Genomic DNA, 25,316 nt, shown 5'->3' on the forward strand with positions numbered 1-25,316 from the left:
GTGACGCGATACGCCTGCGCCGCCGCGCCGCCCCGTGACGTCACGACGCCCGCGCCGCCGCCGTCGCCGTCGCTGTCGCACGAGGCTTGCCCTAGTAACCTGGGCAATAGCTGGTGAGTGGCCTCCAAGGGTCTCGCGGCGCGCGCAGGGTCCAGGTGCCAGAGACCCTTCTTCAAGGACCTAGGCCCTTATGGCACCAGACTCCGGCTCCCGCCCGGTTCGAGTCCCGCCTGACCTTAAGGCGGGGGGCGGGACTTGTGGCTTCTGAGCAAGGCTCCCGGGTGGGGGCGGGGCTGTCTCATCAGCTAGGACTTTCAGGGTCGTCGAGGGACTTAACAAATAAGTAGCACACAACCTGACAGGAACATTTCATTTTCAGAACAGTCCCGTGGGAGAAGGTGTTATTACTCTCCGTGATGAAGAAACGGAAGCTCGAAGAGATAACTTTCCCAGGGTCACGCGGTTGATAAGTGATGAAGTATAAATTCAAACCTAGGGCTGACTCTAAACTTGAGCTTTTAACCACTACTCTCTGCAGCCCAGAACAAGAACCCTGACACATTTTACAGATGAGCTTGAAGCCCAGAGAGTTTGACCAATCTAAGGTCACATATTTAGGAAGTGCTGGAAATGATTCTATTAGGTGTTGTCTAAATTTGGTGGCTTTTTCTTTAATCACACTCTATTATATTTTCCAGGATCTAGCAGAGCTTTATAGATGAAAAGGATGAAAACCTAGCCTGACCCCCCCTTCATTTTGTAGTTGGGGAAATAAAGTCTAGGGAGGAGAAATAATTTGGTCCAAGGAGTGATAGAGCTGCCATAGATGTTTTTTTGAATACAGGGGTTGTTGTGGATCTAAAGGAGATGGATGGCAGGGAGTGCTGAGGTAGGAAAATTGAAATCCACATCTCATAGTTCTTGGGCACAAGTTCTCCACTTGTTAAAATTTCTAAATTCCTTTTTCAGCTGTACCAAGGACATAGTGATTCTGTGTAGGGTCATATTACAAATATATTTCTTTACATGGCACTGAATTTAAAGAAGAGCATGCTCTACTCTCAGCAAAAACCTGGCAAACCAAGGGATAATGGAAGTAGTTCTTGGAAGTAGAACCCAGGACCTGCCATCAGAGTAATTCCAACTTTGGTGCCAGCGTTTTGACCTTGGATAAAGATTTACTCTTTCTGGGCTTTCATTCATGTTTTCATCATGTAGATGGTATCTTCTGTGTTCAGGCACTGTGCTAGGCATGGAGGAGGATGCAGAGGCAATCAAGACTGCCATAGTAGTGCTTTGTAGTGCATGTGGCCATCTGGAGACCTTTAGACAATAATAAAGTAATTACACAAATGTTAACTTGTATCATGAAAAGTTAAATGCTATCATGAGGGTGTTATGAAACTGGGATACAGGACCTGTGACCTAATTGAGTAGGAGGAGGTGGCCAAGAAAGACCTTTTGTTTTTTGGTACTAGAAATTTAGCCCAGGGATGCTTTATCACCAAGTCATATCCAGCCCTTTTTATTTTTATTTCATTTTTTGAAATTATCTCCCTAAGTTGCTTAGGTCCTTGCTAAATTGTTGAGATTGACTTTGAACTTGTGGTCTTCCAGCCTCAGCCTTCTAAGCCACTGGGATTACAGGCATACACCACCACACTCAACAGGAATACATACTTTGAGGAACTGATGGTTAAGCTGAAGTCTGAAAGAAAAATGGGAGGTAAATAGGTGAGGGAAGATCATTCCAAGCAGATTCAGTGGCATATTTGAAGATGTTGAGTCATGAAGGAGCCCCCGAGGAAATGAAAGATCAGTTTATTTGTAAAATGTGATTTGTAATCAAATATTATAATGTGAAAGAATTTTATATACAGGGGTCAGTTTGTACACACATATTTATAAATAATGTGCATATTGTAAGTTAATAGATTAGAAGGGATTGCTGGGACAGTGAATGGGTCAGGAGTTGAGTTCATTATCTAGTTCTTTCCAAAATTAAAATGTACCTTCTCCAAAGAACAGGGAAATTTGAGTTTTTAAACCCTCAACTTTGGGAAAGAATGCATTTTTCACATAGTTTGAAAATATTGCAGAAGGTGAAGTAATGTAATAGCTAGCTACTCCTTATTGTACTCCTGCTGGAAGCCAGATATTGTGTTGAGTGTTTTATGTACACAATATAGTATAATTGTTAAGAGCATAGACTGCAGCTATATTGCCTGTGTTCAAATATGGGTCAATTTATTTGAGCCTCTTTTCTCATCTGTAAAATGGTAATAATCACTAATTATAGCTTGAGATACTTACATCTTGAGATTCAGAAGAGGTTATTAAGTACTTGGAATGATTTCTGGTTACTATATAAATGGTTATTTGTTCTTATTAATATTATAATTATGTTAAAATGTCACTAATGTTTTAATGTGGTGGAATCTGTAGCTCAGAGAAGTTAAATGACCTACTTAAGGTCACACATTTAATAAGGGGAAAAATGAGATTCCAGTTCCAGACTATGTCTGAAGCTTAGACACTTTAGTTATATTGCTTCTGTATATGGGTTAATTTTGTTGAATAATATTTGTACTCTAATAACAAGCTTCTTTCCTTAACTTGAATTCTGTATCTGTGCTGAACTGAATGTTAATGTGCATGTCCATAAGGTAAAAGATCCAAGGGACTGCCTCTTTGAACCTCCACTTCCAAATTTCCTGATTTCTATGCAATTAAGATGTACGCCTTAAGCATTTCAGCAATGTGGTTTATTTATAGAATTGTCTTCCGGTTCACGTGTACTGGGTCTGCTTTTGGGTGCTGCGTTTTCTGTCAAAGGTTGTTTATTTCTAACCCATTTTGATTTCCTGTTGCTTTGTGGATTGGTATTATGACCTGCAACAGGAACACCAGGAAACCAGTCATAAATGGAGCAGCCAGATTGAGACCCTGTAGATTTTAAAAAAACCAAACAAGTTATTATGCAGCCATATTTGGATATAAGTGTGAGTTAGGCATTGGCTATATTAGGCAAAAACCTAGATATAGAAACCTTACTCCTAGCCAAATTTTTGTGAACAGTTCTTCAGTAGAGCTAGGCTAATAGTTCCATGTTCTTAGATAGTAACAACCTCTCTGAGCCTCAGTTTCAAGATCTGTAAAATGGGGAATGTTATACTTCATTTGTAGCATTATTGACAGGTAAAATAAAATGATACGGATACAATAAGCAGCCCAGGCCAAACCACAATGAATAGAAGCCATTGATGACAAAGAAGAAGAAAAAATGCTACTTCATTTTTCATCCAGATCTATTTGTACAGACTTCATACACTGATTGCTAAAATCTGTATGACTTGCTATTACAAATTCCACCAGGAAAAATTATGTGCCTTTGAACTAATTTGCTTTCTTAAAAAATAATGATAATGACAGCCACATTTATTAAGCAGCTGTCATATTCTGTGCATTAGCTATGTTTTACATGCATTCATTATTTTAAGATCATAGTTATTTTTCTCATTGATGAGGAAAGTGATGCCCTTCTCCCCCCAAAAGAATGAATTACCCAAAGTAGAAATTTGCATCCAGGTCTGACTCAGGGCCTCCTTACAGATCAGTAATGACATATGTATAAGATATCTTTACTGAATATGACCTTGGAATAAATGTCTTTGAAAGGAAAAGTGATAGTTATTAATAGATACCATTTTGGGGCTCCTGCTGTCTGCTAGGTCCTTGCCAAGTATTTTACCTGACTAACCTCATTATTCTCAATTCTAAGAAATAAGCATAATTATCCCTATTTTACAGTAGAGGAAATCAAGGTACAGAAACACTCAGGAACATTTAGTCAGTAGTGGAGCTGGGATTGGATTTTGGGCCTTTCTTGCTACGAAGTCCTTGCTTTTTTTATTCAGTCTAATTATCATAGTGCATCAAAATTTGAGGATGTGTAGAACTGATTTTCAAAGATAGCAGCTTCCAGATATTTGATGGTAATTGTTTAGCTGAGTGATAGCCAGATTCCTGGCAGAAGCTATTAGTACTCCATTTGTTGGCTAGGATTGTGTTCTATTTCAGAGGTAGTTGAGGGAATAGCATCTTTCCATGGTCAAAGACCTTAGAAGTACATTGTGTAACTTTTTTTTAACCCGGTGGAGGATGGCATTTAGCAGAGCTTTAGTTCTATACCATGGGAGACCTGAAACCTCAATCATGCTTCAGACTCACATTAAAGTAAAGTGCATTCTAATTGGTAATCAGTGCATAAGGAACCAAAGAAAATTTTAATTAAATGCTGTCGTGTAAATTTTCCAGTCATTTTATGCCTGTTGAAATGGTTTTCTTATTTAGTTTAAAGCCCTCTTCTAGTACTCCCCCCCCTTCAACTTTATCAAGATTTTGTGCTTTTCCTCATATAAGGGTTTAATTAGCTTCATTAAAGATTTGTGTTGCTGCACATTTGCTTAATAGAGGCATTTTGGTGCTGTCAAAAGAACTTAGGGTTCAGAGTCCTACAAACTATGGGCAAGTTACTTAAGCCCCATATTCTTAATCCTGTAAAAGGAGGCTAATATTTCCTTGTATGGCTGTTAGAAGGAAGGTTAGAAATAATGTGTTTAATTTGCCTAGTCTATAGCTGAATTTATAGCTTGATAATTGGAATGAATTATTTTCTGAATTTACAGTAGCATCACTTTTACTTAGGTCTACTTTATGTCTCTATTTATTTATCTTTTTTTTAGTGGATATTCACAGGAATTGTCTTCAGTCATGGCTTTGGGATTAAAGTGCTTCCGCTTGATGCATCCTGCCTTTTGCAATTACCTTGCAGCCTTGACCAGACCTGTTTCAAATATTACACTGAAGACAGTGAGTGGAAGACAACATGACCATAAGCAACACATGGCCTATTCAGCTGTACCAGTTCGCCACTTTGCAACCAAGAAAGCCAAAGGTAGAGATACATGAATCCCTCTCCCTCCTAGTCGTTTTCTTATATTTGGCACTTGACTTATCATGACTGGCAGGGATCTCAGAGATGTACTGAATTTCTCCCCTTAATCCATATGAGGTAATGATATCTCAAAACAGTTCAGATGATTAGTTTAAAGGTCACAGTGAGAGACTGTTAGAACCCAGGGCCTGTTTTCTTATTATCATGCTGGTTCATTTATTTTCTTGGTGGCTCAAAAAATGCTCAATTTATTTATTTTTTATTTAGAATTAGAGATAGAAGTGCCCAGCAAACTAGAATGCTTGTGACGGGATCAATGAATTCTCTTCCTTATGGGAAGATGCATGTTGGAAGTATAATTAAAACCAGAAGGTTTTTGGTGAAGGGGGTATTAAACCGTGGAGTTAGATGGATGATCTTAATGGCTTGTGTCATCCAAGAATGAGATTTTGATGTACCGCAGGTCTTAGCTTAAATGCCACTTCCTCAGGGAAGCCTTCCCTGACCTCTTAAATTAGGTCAGTTCCCATTACATGTACTTGTGCACACAGTTATTTTACCTCTGATGCACTTAGAAGAGCAATCATTAATTAATTGCTCAATCATAAGATTTATTTTTATTTGTTACCTGCCTTCCATATTGGATCCAATGAAGATAGTCTCTTTCTTTGTTATTTAACACCTAACAGGGCCTGACACATAGTATATATTAAAATATTTTGTTGACTGAATTAAATGAGTGACAGAAAATTGTCAGGCAGACCAGCTGTTTGCAGTGGGGGTCGGGCAGTCCACTCCCAAGGATGGTGCTAGAAATATGCTGAATATTTTCCCACTGACTTTCCTTTTCTGGTTTCATGCAGACCTCCTTTTTGTTGGAAGGAAAATTAAATGCTGAAAGAGCTTTAGTGCTTAAAAGACTTATATTCTGATAAGAGTGATAATTAGCCACAACATTTGATTTGTATTTATTGTATTACATATTTTTAAAAGTTATCATGCATTTATTTACTCATTCAATCCTTATCCATTAAAGGAATTATGATTTTCTAGTGAATTGAGATCACACTATTCTACAAATGAGAAGAGCATGGTACATTTGTAAAAATAATTTGCCTGTGGTCATATCTAGCTAGTGGGTGAACTACAAACCTGGCGTTGCAGCTTTAGACTCTACCACAGTCTGTCAGCAGCATCTTTGGATAGTCTATAGGCTGCTCAGTTCCATCTCCTTTGATTGCCTCCTTATAAGATTGCTTGACTTTTTTTTTTTAAAGAGAGAGAGAGAGAGAGAGAGAGAGAGAATTTTTTTAATATTTATTCTTTTGTTTTCTGCGGACACAACATCTTTGTTTGTATGTGGTGTTGAGGATTGAACCCGGGCCGCATGCATGCCAGGCGAGCGCACTACCGCTTGAGCCACATCCCCAGCCCCTGACTTTTTCTCTTAGATATTGGAGTCTTTCTGCATTAGGGATACTAATTCTTTGTTGATTATATGTGTTACAAGTGTCTTCTTTGCTTTTTACTTTGTTTCTGGTATCTTTGTTGAACATAAGTTTTAATGGAGTCATAATTTTAGTCCTTTCCTTTATTATTTGGGCTTTTTATGTGTTCCTCAAAAAATTCTTCCTATCCCAAGGTGATTTGTTTCTGAATATGGAGTGCATTGAGAAATCTAATTTTAAGTTTCTTTTCCATAGGGGACACAGACTGTGTCACCATCACTTGTTGTAGCCCATTCTTTTCTCCAGATTTGTAATGCCTTCTCTGTTGAATGTCAGGTTTCTTTGTATGAATATTTTTAATTTTGGAGCTTTTATTTTGTTGAGTTACCTTTCTCTCCCTGCACTAAATTCCTTACTACCTGAATCACTGTCAGAAAGTCTTGATGTAGTGGTACAGATCTTTCCCTCCATCAGACATATACTTTTTCTTCTTGGCTTTTTGCTCTTCTATATGAAATTTATAATCACATTGTCAAGTTTTCACCAGAAATATTTGCACAATTTTTTAATCGATTTATTTTTGTTAGTAGTATATCATTTTTGTTACTTTTATGTATGAAACATTTAAAAAATTTTAGTGATAACATATATCCAGAAAAGTGCATTCCTAAATTGTAAAGTGTGTAGTTCATGAATTGACATAAAATGAATACAACCATGTAACCATCACCTAGATTAAGAAATAGAATGCTGCTTGTATTCTGGAAGCTTCCCTCATATCCCTTTCATGTCCCTTTCACCCTCTGAAAGATAGCTTACTATATTGATTTTAACATAGGATAGTTTTATTCTTTTCAAGCTCCATGGATTCTTTTTTTGTCTGGCTCTGATAACAGTCTATTTGTGGGATTTGTGAAACAGTTGTTTGTGCATTTTCCTTTCTTTGTAGTCTTCTGCTGAATGCGTATACCACAATTTTTGTATCCATTCTATAGTTGATGGACATTTGAGTTTGCTTTTAGTTTTGAGCTAAAATAAATAAGGCTGTTGGGAACATTCTTGTACACGAAGTACATATGTTTCCTTCTCTGCTTCTCCTTTTCTCTTTGTCCCCCTCCTTCACTAGATTGGCTAGAAACAGAGGAGGTTTTACAAATCTGGAGGAAAGAATAGGCTATAACAGGATATGATGACATGACGTGTGACCCAATGGAAAAGAAACAATTAGATTTTTTAAAGCACACCATATTCAGAATGATCAATGTAATTGGTGATAATAGGCATTCTTGTTTTATTCCTGACTTTACAGGGAACACTTCTTATATGTTCACATCAAGAGTTTTGTTTGCTTGGTTTTTGGTAGTCTCTTTTAATCAAATATTTTTGTCCCTATTTTGCCAAAAGTTTTCATTTTGAATAGGTATATATGTATATATGGACATTTGAGTTTGCTTTTAGTTTTGAGCTAAAATAAATAAGGCTGTTAGGAACATTCTTGTGTGTGTGTGTGTGTGTGTGTGTATGTATTAATTTTTTTTTTTTTTGGTGGTGCTGGGCATTGAATTTAGGACCTCACTCACATATGCTACACAAGCACTCTGCCACTGAGCTACATCTCCAACCCTTGCCCTTTTTTTTTTTGTTGTAACCAGGGATTGAATCCAGGGGTGCTTAACCACTGAGCCACATCCCCAGCCCTTTTAATTAGTTTATTTATTTATTTATTTTTTGAGACAGGATTTCATTGAGTAGCTTAGGGCTTCAGGCTAAGCTGGCTTTGAACTTGCAATCCTCCTGCCTCATCCTCCCAAGCTGCTATGATTACAGGTGTGTGACACAGTGCTTAGCTCTTCCTCTCTTTTAATCTATTAATATGATAATTCAATGTCAGTAGCTTTTCTGATGTTAAACCACTGTTAAATTCTTGGTACAAATCTTATTTGTTCTTTTTAAAAAAAAATATATATATATATATATATATATATATATATATATATATATATTTATATTTTTAGTTTTTGGTGGACACAACATCTTTGTTTGTATGTGGTCCTGAGGATCAAACCTGGGCCGCACGCATGCCAGGTGAGCGCGCTACCGCTTGAGCCACATCCCCAGCCCACCTTACTTGTTCTTGATACATAATTTGCATGTACATTTCTTGATATATAATCTGCATATATGTTTCTGGATTTATTAAGTTTATATTTAGGATTAAGTATCAGGATTTTTTAGTTTATATTTCTATGTGAGATTAGCCTTAATGTAACTTTTCTAATATTGATGGGCATAAAAGTTTTCTTTATTACTGTTGTCTGTTTTTAACATTAAGAGTATATTAGCCTCACGATATAAATAGGGGAATGCATCTCTCTTTTCTTTTTATTCTTTATTTATTTATGCTCCTGGGGATTTAGCTCAGGGTTGCTTTACCATTAAGCTGCATCCCCAGTTCTCTTTATTTTATTATTTTGAGACAGGGTCTTGCTAATTTGCTTAGGGTCTTGCTAAATTACTCAGGTTGGCCTCAGACTTGTGCTCTTCTTGCCTTAGCTTCCCAAATCTTGCCCACCATGCCCAGCTATTCTTTTCTTATAGGAACTCAATCCTATAAGTTTCTATTTAAACACAACTTTGAGTACTTCCAACAGGTTTTTGGTTGACAGTATTTTTATTATGCTCATTTCTGTGCATTTTATAATTTCCATTTTATATTTCTCTTGATAATTTTCACACAATGAAATCACATGTGAAACCAGCACCCAAATTAAAGAATAGAACATTCTTAGCACGTCAAAGACCCCTCTGTGTTCTCATCTAGTAAGTACCACCTTTTACCCCTTGCAATTAATTATCATTGTGATTTCTAATGGCATAGGTTTGTTTTGTACTGTTCAGTGTATTTTTTTTGTATATGGCTTCTGTATTGTAAGTCTGAACTTTTTTTTTATCTGGTCTCTTTTCAAATTCTTTGAAGTTGTAGAGCATTCTCTCTCGTGGCTGCATGGCATTTCATTCCTAAATACCACTGTTTATCCATTTTAATATTAATGGACATCTCTTTAAATTTTTAACTGGATACTTCGTTTAAAGAGTCTTAAGTTGTGGCTAGGGATGTGGCTCAGTGGTAGAGTACTTGCCTGGCATGTATGCCTTGAGTTTGATTGCCAGCAACATTAAAAAAAAGTGTCAGAAGTTGTGCACAGGGCCCTAGGCTTTATCCCAAGCACCAAGGGAAAAAAAGATATTTAAAAAAAAAAAAAAAAGGTTGAAGATATTATTTCCATTGTGTCTGGCTCCTGCTTATTCTTAGAAAGTATTCTAAATTTTGATCCCTTATGGATTATTTGTCTTTTCTCTGGCCTTTTCAATATTTCTGTCCTTGGTTTTCTACAATCATAAGATGTCTAGGTATAGGTTTACTTTTATTATTAAGTTCCTGTTTGGAACTTGCATTTCTGAATTTAAACATCAGTATCTTTCAGCAGTTCTAAAAAATTCTTAGCTATTAGCCTATTAACTCAAGAGTAATAGTGTTTCAAGCATGATGGTGACATGAGTAAATGAATAAATGTTTTTTGAAAAATCATTGTGCTGTTTACTGCTTGGTTACTTTGGGGAAGAGATTTAAATGACTTTTGCCTTCGATTCTCATCTGTACACTGGACACAATAATCATCTCTATTCTTCCTACCTCAGAGAGCTATTTTGAATATCAAATAGAAGAATGTACTCAATTGTATTGGAAATTAGAATATGCTATAGAAGTAGCACAGGATTGAGCTCACTGGAGATACTCAATAAAATTTGTTGAGTGACTAAAAAGTTTGTCAGATATTTAATGATAGTATAATATTCATTATCAAAGGTATTATTTAAATGTTTTTTGCTCTTTTTATCCTTTCTTGGGCCCATAGAAAATACAAGAATATTTGTGTCACATAACATTATAAAATGCATATGGAAAATCACTATGATGGTTTAGACACAAAATAAAATTTTACTCAGCTTCCAGAGCAGTTGATTTTCTAAAATATAAGCCATTTTCACTTATCATTGGTAACATTTAATGTCTCTAAACTACTCTTCTTTGTACCAGCCAACTAATGTTCTGTGTAACCTTGTCTTAATATTCATTTTTAAATGAGTTAACATATTTCCTCTCTCTCCAATTAGATTTTGTAGAGATGGTCTAATGCAAAGTTCATGGATTTAAAATTAGGCAGTTTGGGGACCAAATCTTGACTTTATCATTTCCTGACCGGTGACATTAGGCAAGTCACTTTACCTCTCTCATCTTCTGTTTATTTTTCTGAAAAATAAGGAATGGATTACTTATGGATTTCCTGTGGTGTGGGTAGTACTGTTTTAGGTATTTGAATGACTTAATTTATATTCTTGTAGCAATTTTACAACACAGGTATTAATATTTCTCTGTTTTACAAGTAGAGAATCTGATACTGAAGAAGATTGAATAACTTGTGTAGTGTCAAAAGCTAGTCTGTGTTATAACCAGGATTTTATGACAAGGTCAGGCACATTCAGAGTGATATGGCCATAGACTACAGCCGGGATTTTAACCTGAACTTTCTAATTATAAAGTCTGTGCCCTCTTTAATGTCTACAAAAATGTTTAGCACAGTGCTGGGTACATAGTGATATTTAATAAATAGAGGCTCTCTTTTTTAGGGCCAAGGTAATATTTTATAATTTTATAGCACTTGACATTTTGCCCTGCACACAGTAGGCACTTTTATAAATCAGTTTCTTATTGTTTGTTTATGCTGCTGTTTTTTTTTTTTTTTTTTTTACTGAATGTTGACTTTCTAGCTAAAGGAAAAGGACTGTCCCAAACCAGAGTGAATATTAACATAACCTTGGTTGAGGATATAATAAACTTGGAAGAGGTGGATGAAGAAATGAAATCTGTGATAGAAGCACTTAAGGATAATTTCAATAAGACTCTCAATATAAGGACCTCACCAGGTTAGTATCTGAGCATTGCTTTGTGTATGTTGCAGGCTAACGGTGGGGGAGCATGGCTTTGGCTGAGCTGAGTTTTAGTCCCACTTTTGACACTGATTACCCACCAATTAGTTTACTATTAGTTTACTAATATTAGTTTACTTTTCAGACCCTCAATTTCCTTGTCTGATTCTTACCTTATAGTGTTGAGGCGGGTATTAAAATAGATACAGTGCTTACACATTGTTAACACTACATTTTTTTTATCCATTCAGCAAATATTTTTCTACTGTGAATGAGGCTTTGTGCTAATGCACAGTAGTGAACAAATAGTCATGGTCTTTGTTCTAATGGAATTTACTTTTAAGAAAACAGGGAGTTTTATTGTGATTACAGTATAAACACATCTAGGTATTTAGACTCATGATCTGATACCTTTTGTCTGATTTTTCCACTTTGTCCTATTTGGTAGTTCTTATCCCTTATTGGGAACCAAATGGCTGCAAACCTGCCCACCTGAGGCTTTTCTATACCCCTGAGCTTGACCAGGAAGATTCCGTTTGGGTTAATAACTTCCTGAAAGTGGCTTTTCTAAGTGGGAAATGTCAGAACTGTCTAGGGGAACTGTTTGCAGATGTGATAGAGAAGTGAGTTGTCAGCTAATGGTGCAAGCAGGCAGGAAAAATCCAATTGCTGTTAAATTGGCCTTTTGCAAATTGTCATCATCCTATAGTTAAGCCTGGGACCCCCTCTAAAGGTATCTATGGAGCTGGGGCCGCTCCCACTCACATCTTGATTGGAGAAGTTCATAAGGAAGCTAGAAAGTATTTCATGAACTAATTCTAAAGGAAGCCTAGTGAAAAATACACAGCTTCATTTATAAACACTATCAGAAACATACGGAGTTCAGAGATGAGATCCAGTGTGAAAGTGGAAGACCATTCCCGTCATTTGTCAACCTTTGGAATGGTGCATTTCTGCCTTTGCTGACAGTAGAGCGTGCCGTCCACTCTCTCCCAACTGTTTATTTTAAACTTGCTTATTATTTTAGGTATGAAGCTGATAAAGTGCTGTGTCTCCCTTGTGCTTTCTGGCCTGTTAACATTCTGCAGTCGAAACCAGAGAACAGTTTGAGAGGAGCTCAGGGAGAAATGTGATACTTAAAATTAGCCAGCAAGCTCCACTCTTGTTGAACTTAAAAAGATGATGGGCCTGGAAAGAGGTTGGGAGTGTAATTTGTTAAATGTTAACCTCTGAGAAAATGAGGGGCAGGAATGAGGCTGAGGGAGATTCTCACTGGGGACGGATTGAGGGAACAGGATTTGATGCATTATGTCGATACAGATTTAGGGAATGGGAACCACCACAATTGCATGCCTAAATGCCCATGTTGGGACTTCTGTGGCAGAGGATCTTATGGCAAATCAGGAAGGCTGAGTTAAGATCCATTTTCAAAAGGCCTCCCATTGGTATTTCCTCTTTGCTTCTTTTTCTTTAGGGTTATGTTTGTGTGACATTCTGGGTAGAACTTGGAGCCGTAAAGAGACTGGGTGAAACAGGTTAAAACCTAGGCAGTCTTTTTTTTCCAGATTCTCTGTATCATCTTTCATTGCTGTCTAAACCAGCAGATTCTTTTCTTCTTACACTTTCATGTCTAAATTTTTATCTTCAAGATAGTGACACCTTTTAACAGTTGTCTGAGATATGGTTGTTTTGTTTGTTCTTTTCCTCTTTTCCTTTCATCTGTCCCTTCTTCCATCCATCCATTTACTAATGGTAGCGTTATTGACCACTTATTCTCTGCTGCTTATTTAAAATTTCTTTTTCTTTTTTTTGGTATTAGGGATTGAATCCCAGAGGCACTTTGGCACTTAGATACATCTCCAGCCATTTTTATTTTTTATTTTGAGACAGGGTCTCATTGAGTTGCCGAGGACCTTGCTAAGTTGCTGAGTCTGGCCTTGAACTTGTGATCCTCCTGCTTCAGCCTCCTCAGTCACTGGGATTACAGGCATGCACCACCATGTCTGGCTGTTTGCTGTTTAATAGGTGATTTGGAGATTAGAGAAAAGAAACATTGTTTCTGCCTTTCAAAGTCTAACTTGAAGGAATAGACAAGTTAAGCAGAAGATTTAAAACCATACAGCAGAGCCATACAGAGTGGTGAGGATTATGACTTTGGAGATGGTCAGACTTGAGTTGAATTTAGGCTCCATTACTAAGAGCTGTCATAACCTTGAGAAAGCTACTCTCTATGTCTTATATTTCTTCATCTATAAAATGGTGGAAGTAATAATAACTGTATTATAGGATTATTGTTATAATGAAAGCCAGTAAATTATGCAAAGCATTTAGCATGATATGTTTGCACATAGGAGTATTCAGTAAGTTCAAGTTATCATTATTATTTATAGAAATGTATGCAGGATTCTTAGGGCCTTATATTAGGGGTTTGTAATCTAGCTGAGGTCGGAAAAGATTTCTGTTATTAGCTGCTAGTATAGCTGACTGTTAATGAATGATCAGGAGTTATCTGAGCAGAAAGGAAGGAAGGTATTTGAGCAGTAGAAGAAAAATATGCAAGGGTCCTGAGGTGAGAAAAGTATTTTAGAGGAATTTTAAGTAGGTCAGTTTGTTTCAAATATAGAAAAATGTCAATAGGAATAATAGTTAACATCATTGGGACATAGTTACAAAGGCTTTTCATATACTCTTGAATCCTCATTAAAAAGCCTATAAATGGCAGCTGGGTGTGGTGGCGCATGCCTGTAATCCCAGTGACTCAGAGGCTGAGGCAAGAGGATTGCAAGTTGGAGGCCAGCCTCAGCAACTTAGCAAGGCCTTAAGCAACTTAGCAAGACCCTGTCTTAAAATAAAACATAAAGAAAAGGGCTGGGGATGTAGTTCAGTGGTAAAGTGCCCCTGGATTATTTCCCTAGTACCAAAAAAACCCAACCAACCAAACAAACAAACAAACAAAACTCAAAAAACCCTATAAATACAATTTTTCATGTCCCATTTAGAGATAAAGAAACAGAAGCACATAAAGTTGAAGGGATCTGCCCAAGGTATCACCATCTTGAAGTGGCAGAGTTGGTATTTGAACTTAGGTCTTTGGTCTTTAGAATCATGGCAACTTTACCATTTATGGCTTCTGGATTTTCCTGATTGAAGCTCTTAAGATCAACAACCTTCTATCTTGTGATGATATTGAATACAACTGAGTACTTCAGATCACATCTTTGGGCCATAGTATTGTACTGCATTCTAACAGTATATTACCAGGACAACTCCAGTTTATTTAAGACTTGTTCTCCCAACTCCCCTTATGTTGAATGAGCCACCCATGAGTGGTTCCTACTGTGAATGGTAAGGGTTTTCTTCTCATTATCATTTGCATGGGAAGCCAGTAAGTGTGAATAATGTCTTCTCTGTAGCTTACTTTATTGCTTGCCTTCTTGGATTTCTGGAAATTTTGCCCAGAGTTTTCCAGAATTTAGAGGGAGATAAAGATCAGATCCAGGAAAATAATGAAGTATTAATAGAGTTTTTGTTTGTTTATTTTCAAATAGGCTTGCTTCTAAAGGGGATATGGGCACCAATATTAGGAGTGGCATAAGGGAATGGTTGTAAACCTGGCTGTGTGTCAGAATCATGTGGTGAAGTTAAAAAATTCAGACTCCCCCTAAATCACAAATTCCCAAGTCTCTGCATAATCAGGATCTCTGGGGTAGGGTCAAGGAATCTAAATTAAAAGACTCTGGTGATTCTGATTCACACCCAGATTTGAGTTCTACTTTTATAAGAACCTTGATCAAAATCAAAATTAAGCACAACCGAGTGAGTCTTGGTTCTTGATTGTTTTTTCCTTTTGTTCTGTTGGTCCATTTATCCTTCTCAAATCTCCATTTTCTCATCTGAAAAGGTGAGGTAGCAATACAATGTTACAGGGTAACCTGTAACCTTTTTAATGCTAATTCTTGGGTATTTATTAGATACTTTGTTGTGCATATTTAGCTACAATCCATTAGCTACAGTACTCACTTTAATTCTGTAAGGTGTTTTTTTGTTCTTTTAAACTGAGCTGGAAACCACGGTGCAGATAAAATTAGTGACCTGCCAAGGATTTTTAAAAATCTTTTGTATTGGTACATTATAGTTGTACGTATTGATGGGATTTGTTGTTACATATTCATTTGTAGAAACAATGTAACAATATAATTTGATCAAATTACTCCCCAGCACTTATCTCACCCTCCCCCAACTTCTTGGCTCCTTTCCTCTATTGGTCTTATTTTGATTTTTAGGAGAGTACCTCGACTTTTGTTTTCCTTTTTCCTCTCCAGCTTCTGCACATGAGAGAAAACATATGACCCTTGACTTTTTGAGTTTGACTTATTTCGCTTAACATGATGGTCTCTAGTTCTACCCATTTTCCTGCAAATGCTATAATTTCATTTTTCCCTTATTTGCCAGAGGTTTTATAGCTATTAAATGGCATAGTTGCTGGAAGGGAAACAGTTCTTAGTGGTTTTAGTTCTGAAAGTTCTGTGTTGCAAGAAACCCCTGGGGTTCAGGTGAACCAGAATGGTTGGCCCCCTAGTTGCCAGAAAGGAATTTAACCAAATTGTATCATTTCAAGCTTTATATCACATGACACTGCTGCTTCTATGAGTCACACTGATAATGGATCCCTAAATGTTTATTGAATCTGGATTAGATAGAGAATTAGATGTGGAGTTTCTAAAGTTCTGCAGAATTCTAAAACCCTATAATTTTTCTTTTAGGATCCCTTGATCATATTACTGTGGTAACTGCTGATGGGAAGCTTGCTTTAAACCAGATCAGCCAGATCTCCATGAAGTCGCCACAGTTGATTTTGGTGAATATGGCCAGCTTCCCAGAGGTAAGATATCCTTGCCGAAAGGGTCCCTCTCTGTCTCTGTTGGAATAGACATTAGTAATAACACTAATGTCACTTTTATAGGAAAGACTTTCCTAATCTGTGCAATCTAAATTGTTCTTTCACATTTAACTCTCTTATACAGCACATTTTGTTGTTATTGTTATTGTTGTTTTTATTGCAGATATCACTATTAATAGTTATACATAACTGAGTGCAGTGGCACATGCCTGTAATCCCAGAAGCTCAGGAGGCTGAGGCAGGAGGGTCACAGGTTCAAATTCAGCCTCAGCAACTTAGTGAGCCCTGTCTCAAAATAAAACATAAAAAGCAAAGGGCTGGGGATGTGGCTCAGTGGTTAAATTCCCCTGGGTTTAATCCTTGGTACAAAAAAAAAAAAAAAAAAAAGCTCATACATATATTTACATGCTTATCCCCCAAATTCCCCATAGCACTTTTATGAGATTGTAAGCTTGGAATGTAGGAATCATATCTAACATATTCATTGTGTCCAGCACCAAACACAGTGCTTGGCACATAATAAGTGCTCAGTAAACTTTCCTTGAGTGGATGAATACTATTAGGCTGATGGAAGGGAAAATCTTATTCCTGGTGTTTCTAAGGAGCAGAGAAGTGGGCAAAAAGAAAATTGTCAACTCTTTGTCCTTACTGGCCCCCTCCGAACCACTGTGCCTCTCTGCCTTGTTCATCTAATCCCATAGGCACTGCAGAACAATTTAGGGAATAGCCTCCTAATTACACAGCTTGAAGACCTCATCAGGCAGATTGTTTTACAGGGCCAGCCACTTCTGTTTTTAAATAGCAAATGGCATTGACAGAAGAAGCACTGGATTGGCCACGAGAGCATCTTATGAGGCAGAAAGAGATATTAACAGCTTAATTTTTTCTTAGGAAGTTGAAGTATATCTTCATTTTTCAACCAAAGCATCTTTGCAATTCTCCTAAGTTCAAATTCCCTGGGTTTTGAAAAAAAGCTTAATAAGCAGATCAGTAGAAATATTCATTTATAGGGACAAAGTGAGGAAGTATAAGTTGCATTGTCTTTTGAATTCCTTTATCTCATCTGGTGTATATATTAAACAAATAGCTCTAACTAAACATTTCCTTCCTCCAGCGTAGAAGCTGTCTGTAGAGTACTCAGGTTCATAGCTTCAAAATGCTGAGCTAATCCTCTCTGTGTTTATATAATTTCTTTCTACTTCACATGTAGTTGGCTTTTTTTTCAAACCTGAGTGTTTCTGTGTCATCCTGTGGTGACATGGTGCAGATTTACATGTGTAATCTTTTCAAATGCATTGAAGACAGAAAACTGTGTTGCATTTGTTTAACACGTGTCCAGCTTGATAAATGATACACATGGCTCCTCCCTTCCATAAACTTGCTTGAAACTGGAGTTAATGATGGGAAAGGAAAGAAGTAAATAAAAACTACAGCATCATTCAAATAAAACAACAGAAAAATAATAATGCAAAATATCAAAAAAGTAAGAGTCATTTCCCATTTCCCAGTGTGTATTTGAACTAATAGAAATAATAGAAAAACTTCTGCAGGCTCCATTATTACTCTTATGGAGAAAAGAGAGCCAGTGTGCATTGGGTGTCTCCTGTGTTGCCAACCACATTCTCATGTTTAGTTTCACATGAGGAACAGTAAAATTAGTATTATGTCATTTTATAGTTGAGGAAATGCAGGCTCAGAGAAGTAAAATATCTCCCCTAGTTTTACACCGTTGTGATAGGCCAGTATTTGAATATAGCTGTGTTTGACATGAAAGTCTGTGCTCCTTTCAAGATTCATTCATTCACTCAATTCAGTGCATATTTTTGGAGTCCATATATGTGATTAGAGGTGCTGGGAATTCATTGATGATTAAGACAGACTGAGTTTATATTTTCATATACCTAACATTCTAGGGACCTATTGGGATATAAAGAAGATGGAAGGCCAGTAATTGCCATGGCACTAACAGTTGACTTGAGTCCAGCTTCTCAAGGATTTGTTCACCTGTCTATAGAAGTTTTGTCATCTTTTGTCCTGTAGTATAGATAAGCTTAAGATTAGTGATGACAGACCTTGCTAACTGATCACCGTACTTTTCCTGATGTTTGTTGACATCATACTCCAAGCTGCCATAGCCAGTTGATTAGTGTTGCCATTTGAGAGCAACCAGTGTGCCTTGGAGTACTGCATCTTCCTTTAGTGAGGGGATGAAAGATAAGAGGTGAAAATTCTATAAAAATGTATGCCTTTTTACTTTAAACCATGGGTAGTTCAAACGTCATGCTGGGAAAATGACTCTTAATTCCCTGAGATTCTGCATTCTATGTCAATGCAAAATATAAAATATATAATCTAGAATATACTTGAAGAATTCCAAAAAAAAAAAAAAAAGAATTCCTTTTTCAGTAGGTTTCTTTGTAAAATGACCTCAATGAGTAGCATTTTTTTCTCATATGGAAAGACACAGAAGAAGCTAAAGTATAAAATGAGGTTTTCAGGGGATGTGTACATTAAATAAAGTAAGGAGATAAGTTTTAAAAATAGATTTAACCAGATCATTAATGTATTCATTCAGCAGCTTTTACTGGGCACAGGTACCTGGCATTGTGCTTTATACTGAAAAATGTAAATATCAAGGCATAGTTCCTACCTATCTTGGTGTTAGTAGCGGGTGCTCTTATACTACAGGGGGAGGTTTGTATAGAGTTACTTGGGCCAGGCTCTGAGAAGGGGGAGATGCTGGGATGTCACAACAGTAGATTATGTCGTGCACTGAGAAGCTGCGGAAGAAGAATGGGAGATTTGAGATCAGGATATTCCCCCTTTAATGTGGAGATTCTTTATTAACTTTAGAAATATTTAATTTTAGTAAGGGAGATAGCTGTTCTCTTGCAAAGGAAAATTAACTTCATTTCTTTGCCCAGTTAACTTATATTTACCTTCCTGTGTCATATTATTGCATACATTGAGCTTGGGGATCTGGAAAAAAAAATAGACAAAGTAATATCATTGGAAGAACCTCTGTTTAGTCTCCTCTTAACTCTGCCAGTAACTGGAAGTATGATAGATCGGGTCTTCCATCTTTCTTGGACTCTCAGGGAAGACCATGTCTGTGCTTAGGGATTTGACCATACCTTGCAGGTCTCTGAATACATAATGAACAGGTTGTGCTTGGTTAGGTCAGAGATTCCCTTCCAACTATTATTATCTGTGGTTAAAGGCATCATTTTAGGAATTAACTGTTTTAATCAGTGGCCACACTTAGATTCTTTGTATACTTACATTGTATACACTTAGACTCCATATACAGCCTCCTTAGGGGATAATTCATCCATTTATATGTGGAAGTTCTGGTTTGTCTTCTTGATCTTGTGGTAATAACTGTATAGTGTCAAATTAAGGTCATTTAAAAATTAAATGAAAGACTGGGGGTGTAGCTCTGATAGAGTGCTTGCCTAGTGTACACAAAGCCCTGGGTTCAATTCCTGTCACTGCGGAATGAACATACATACATACATAAAATAAAAATGAAATGAAACCAGGCATTTGCCTATAGTCCCAGCTACTTGGGAGGCTGAGGCAGGAGGATCACTTGAGTTTGAGAATAGCATGGGCAATATAGCAAGACCTCTTCTCAGTAGCAACAACAAAAATGAAATGGGTGAGCTTTTTAAGAGGCATATCTTCCAAAATGAAAACAACAAACCACCTAAAAAAATAAAGTATTCGTTTAAACCACAAAGTCTAGGAAGGAACTCAAAAGTCAAGAATTAACCTGTAAACCCAATGATGTGGATTGGCTCTCATCAAACCTAAAATTTTTTTGAAAATGTCAGACACTTTGTTTTTATGAATTCCACATTGACATGCCAAAGGCAGTATCTCTCTCTTACACTGTTTTCTTGTTATCCTTTAGAATTGAATACCAGGTATAGTTATAATGTTTGAGTATGAGGTGGGGCACTTCAGGAAATCAGTATCTAGTATGCCAACTAGCACTTCAGGGCAAACCTGAAGAAGCCCCTAAAAGATGTGGAGAAGGGGGTGTGCATTAGCTAGATGATGGCATTAACTCAGCCTTGTTTGGGGGTTTTATGGATTTTTCCCCCCCTAGAACTTGCTTCTGAACCACATCTCAGCCCTTTTTATTTTATATTTTGAGATGGGGTCTTGATGAGTTGCCCACTCTGGCTTTAAACTTGCCATTATCCTATCACCGCTTCGCAAGTAGCTGAGATTATAGGCATAAACAATCATGCCCAGCTTAATGCATTTTTAATAAGTGTATATAACATTTATATAATATCTGCCCTTAAGTGGGTGTTACTTTGTATCAGGCACAGAGCAACATGCATTGCTCATGTTATCTAACTACTCTGAGGTTTATATGTCGTATTGTCTCAGATTATGAAATGACAACTCAAAGAGGGTAAGCTTATTGCTCAGGGTCATATGGTTATCAGAGTGGGTAGAGGTTGGGGATATTGAACTAAGATCTTTCTGACACCAGAGCTCATTATTTCAGTGATTGTACCATACTACCTTTTCTGGAGCACACACTAGCTAAGATTCATTGTCATTCAAAACATGAATAAATTTGGTATGAGTGTAGATGCGAATGAGTTAAATTTATTTACCCCTTCCAAATCGGCACTGGTATATTTTGAGTGTAAAATGTCAACTGGAATTTTAACGTATGAAATCTTTCATCTGTCTTTACACCAATCTTTGCACAGACCAGCCCTCCTCCCTTGAGGATTTATTGTGGTTTTGATCTGTGTTGCCTCAAACCATTGAAATCTTTTCAAAGAAGCAGAGCTGTGTTTTCCTTTTATTTTTTTCTTCTCTTTCTTTTTTTCCTTCCACAGTACACTGGTACCAGGAGTGGACATAGTTTGCTATTCAGCTTGATCAAAGCACTCTACACCAATGTAACTTCCTGATCTTACTGGTAACAGAACTAAATGTTTCCATGTTCTGCCAAGATGGGTTGCCAGTTATCGGCAGAGGGCTTGCATCTGGTAATAATTATTTACTAATTCTGTTTACCTTTTGATCTGGTTTTCAGTGTACAGCTGCAGCTATCAAGGCTATAAGAGAAAGTGGAATGAATCTGAACCCAGAATTGGAAGGGACACTAATTCGGGTACCCATTCCCATGTAAGTGTGGCTGAAATTCAGTGAAATTCAATGAAATGGGGTGATCATCCCTTAGAAGGAAACCAGTGCCCTACTATACTGTTAGGCCAATAGCATACCTTACCTACACCTTTCATCCTAGCAAACATCTTTTCAGATCCACTTTACTGATTCAGAATTATTTTTTGAGTGCTTATTTAGTGCTAGATGCTTGAGTGTGAAGCAGTCAGTAAGCTTGAGAAATATTTGTCCCCATGTAGTTTAAATTCTGGTTAGAAACTTAGGACAAATAAATAGATAAAGTTATTTCCAGGTGATGAAATGCTGTTGGTATCCAACAGAGAGTGACTTGATGAGGGTGATAGTGGTTGGGGCAGCTTTCACCTGGGAGGACTCTAGAAGGAGGTAACCTACTTTTTTTTTTGGTGGCGGGGCGGTAACTGGGGATTGAACCCGGGGTACTTAACCACTGAGCCACATCCCCAGCCTTTTTTATTTTTTGAGACAGGGTTTCACTAAGTTGCTTAGGGTCTTACTAAGTTACCAAGGCTGGCCTTGAACTTACAGTCCTCCTCCCTCAACCTCCTGAGTTGCTGGGATTACAGACATGTGCCACCATGGCTGGGTAGGAGGTAACATTTCTGCTGAGAGCTAAATGTTGAGGAAGAACACCATCAGCCTAGGGAAAAAGCCTTCCAGACAGAGTGAACAGCAAGCACAAAGGCCTTAAAGGCCTTGACACTTATAATCTCTAATTCATATTCCTCGAAGAGCTATTTTTACATTGTCTTTGCTAGTTGAAGAATTTTAGATATAAGAACAGAATATTGTTAATTACAAATATATAGTACTTAAAGTTTTAAATGAATAAAAATGTATGTTTATTTATAAATTAAAAAAGTGGTTGGGGTTGTGGCTCAGTGGTAGAGCACTTGCCTAGCACATGTGAGGCACTGGATTTGATCCTCAGCACCATATAAAAATAAATAAATAAAATAAAGGTATTGTGTTCATCTACAACTAAAAAAAAAAAAATTTAAGACAATATCTTGGCATATTCAAGAAAGAGAAAAGCTAGTATATCTGATACTCCGGAGAGTGTTAAGAGAAGAGGTTGACTAGTCGGGAGAGCTGATGGTCTAGGCTTGACTGGCTATGGAACGGAGTTAGGACTTTATTCCAGTTGTGATGGAAAGCCACTGGAGGGATTGAATCAAAGGATTGATCTGATGTGGATTTGTGAGGGTCTGTCTGGCTACTGGATAACAAATGGAATGTAAGGGACAGTAAGACAGAACAGTTAGAGGCAGCTGCAACAGTCCAGGTGACATATAGTGTCAGATTCCATAGCAGATTTAAGTGCCCTTTCTACATGGTGCCTCACATACTTATTAAATTATTTGTTCAGTAATTCAACAGTATTTTTTTAAGCTCTAACTTCATGCTAGGAACTTTCCTAGTTGTTGAAACAAAAGGTTCCTGCTTACCTGATGGTTGAATAGGCACAATGCACAGAAAAATAAATGCATAATGTAATGTCAAGTAATCATTAGGACCATGAAGAAAAACAGAGAAGGTAATAAGATCTATTAAGGGGCTTTGTTATAGATGGAGAGGGTTGGGAAGGAAGTGACATTTGAATGAATGTAAAGCAAATGAGTGAATGAAGCTTCCAGAGAACTAAAAGGGAAATGAAGTGTAACTCTAGTCAGATTTCCTTCTGAGCTACACATCATCCTGTGTTCTTTTATATATTTCACTGCATAATTGTCGCCACTGTGTTAGCATATATTCACAAGTGTTCTGTGCATCTTAATCTTTCATAAAAGACAGTTTAAAGGATTTTAAAGTAATATCGGCACAATTTTTTTTTAAAGCTTCACATAATGGTCACATCCTACTTTTTTGCAAAAAAAAAAAAAATGGGCATAAAACAAACCTGCAACAATTATGCAGTGAAATATGGTATTTTGCCTCATTTATCATATAATTCCTGTAAAGTAGGTTTTTTTCCTCCAGCTATGGAAATTTAGGCTCAGAGAGGTAAAGTGGTAATCTTTGAAGCCATTTAGCTCATACTAGAGCTGAGACCTAAGTCTAATTTTAGGTAATTCCAAAGCCTCATTATAGCAACAAGAATTAATCCCAGTGTTGAGAGACCAGAAACGTTCCTGCTGAACTTTCATGTGTTATGGCCAGAAAATGGCTATTTTGTTTTCTTATATTCTCAGTACTCTATAAGGCTGAATCAACACTCAGCTTTGAAATCATGCAAATTGAAAGCAATATAACCTGGTATTTAAAAGCTATAGATTGACCTGTTTCAAGTCCAATACCTGTTTTCTTGGTGATTTGTTCAGTGAGCCTTCATAGAGTGGGTACCTAACTCTGCTGGGAATATACGAACTTGATGTTCTCCTTCTCACACATTGTGTGCCAGGCCTCTCGTTTATATTACCTCCAGCTTACTTGTGAAACTTACTGTGACCCAGTTTATAGACAAAACTGAAGCTCAGAAAAACTAAAGGACTGTCTAAGATCATATGGCCAATAAATGGCAGTCAGGATTTGAATCCTGAGTTTCTCTTTTACTCTCTATGTGGATGAGTAATTCTGGAAAGTTCTAAGGGTATTCTTGGATTACCCAAGATTTACAAGTGATGTACATTGTAGTCATCAGTTTAATTTTCTAGTTCTTATTCTACTGTCTGTGAAATCTTGGACAAGTCACTTTACTTCCCTGAGACTCGGTTTCCTCATATACCATGTGAAAGGGTCTTTCTCAGTTCTGCCAGTTCCCTTCTGTGATGCTATGAATTTGTGTTGCCAGATATTCATTGCTGACTTGGATTCTTTTAGGGTAGCTCAGTCACTTGTCGTATTTTTCTTTCAAAGACTGGGTTGACATAATGTACCTTTGCAGCCCCAAAGGAGTTAACAATTGCCCTTCGTGGGTTGTACATAAGTTTGAAGGATCAGTGAGTTTAATGTGAATTTCCAAAGACATGGGGATCTGTTACATTATTTTTTACATTATTTTATTTTGGTTAATGGGTGTAATCCAAGAGAAAGTTGATGGACCAAAACCGTCTGCTCCTGCAAACCTCATTTTTTATATACTTTGTTCCCTTTGACAAGGTGGTAGGGTCATGAGGCCCCATACTGAATTATGTGTTTGGTACTTTTCCAGATAAAAAAATGAATGATCTGTTCTTTATTATAGTGGCTGTGACATGTGAGGGGAAAAAGTTGATTTTAGAAGTAAGAGGACCGAGGTTTTTATTAGGTTTTGGCAGTGACTTCCACATGTCTCTGGCCACATCACCTAGCAGCTTGCTGCCTTTTAGTTCCTTATTTGTGAAGTAGTTGATATAGTGCACAATGATGGTTAGAGATCAATAGAGAAAATAAAGTAGTATGATTTCTTTAAACTACCGAACTATAAGATGCTAATAAGATTTTTTGAATTTTTAATTTTTTTTTAGTTGTGGATGGACAGAATACCTTCTTCATTTTATCTATTTTTATGTGGTACTGAAGATCGAACTCAGTGCCTCACACATGTTAGGAAAATGCTCTAGCACTGAGCTAAGTCCCAGCCCAATAATCTTATTTTATAAACTTAATTTCTGTTTATATGTAATTTTAGAAGAAGAGAAATGAGCGAGGCACGAAACTAATATGTTGAGCACCTACACTCTGCCAAGACCTTTTAGGTACTTGACATATACAGGGAAGCAGAAAAGTATACTGGTTAAATTATGCCTTGGCGTCACATAAACATGAAATTGAGTTTCACCTCTTCTGCTTTTTACCTGAGTGAAAGTGGCAACTGTCTTTGCCTCTTAGAATTTCACAGAGTTTATCTATAAAATAAAAATTA

General features: G+C 37.1%; 1 protein-coding gene across 12 annotated transcripts in view; it reads left to right on the forward strand.

The window, feature by feature from the left end:
- The first annotated feature begins 2 nt into the window (after positions 1 to 2).
- Mrrf (mitochondrial ribosome recycling factor) overlaps positions 3 to 25,316 on the forward strand; it is a 51,024-nt gene continuing 25,710 nt past the window's right edge. Inside the window, exons 1-7 of one of the 12 annotated variants that reach the window (XM_027944801.3) lie at positions 3 to 113; positions 380 to 478; positions 1,618 to 1,726; positions 4,746 to 4,957; positions 11,236 to 11,391; positions 16,158 to 16,276; positions 21,363 to 21,454. In XM_027944801.3, the coding sequence (XP_027800602.1) occupies positions 4,774 to 4,957; positions 11,236 to 11,391; positions 16,158 to 16,276; positions 21,363 to 21,454 (551 nt within the window). In that variant the 5' untranslated portion in view covers positions 3 to 113; positions 380 to 478; positions 1,618 to 1,726; positions 4,746 to 4,773. Of the gene's footprint in view, positions 114 to 379; positions 479 to 1,617; positions 1,727 to 1,748; positions 2,667 to 4,745; positions 4,958 to 10,581; positions 10,680 to 11,235; positions 11,392 to 16,157; positions 16,277 to 21,362; positions 21,455 to 25,316 lie in introns of those variants that run through there. The other 11 variants (XM_027944800.3, XM_027944834.3, XM_071600908.1 and 8 more) reach the window with 11 other exon arrangements.

Source organism: Marmota flaviventris, chromosome 13, assembly GCF_047511675.1.
Source record: "Marmota flaviventris isolate mMarFla1 chromosome 13, mMarFla1.hap1, whole genome shotgun sequence".
In the NCBI taxonomy this organism is placed as follows: Eukaryota; Metazoa; Chordata; class Mammalia; order Rodentia; family Sciuridae; genus Marmota; species Marmota flaviventris.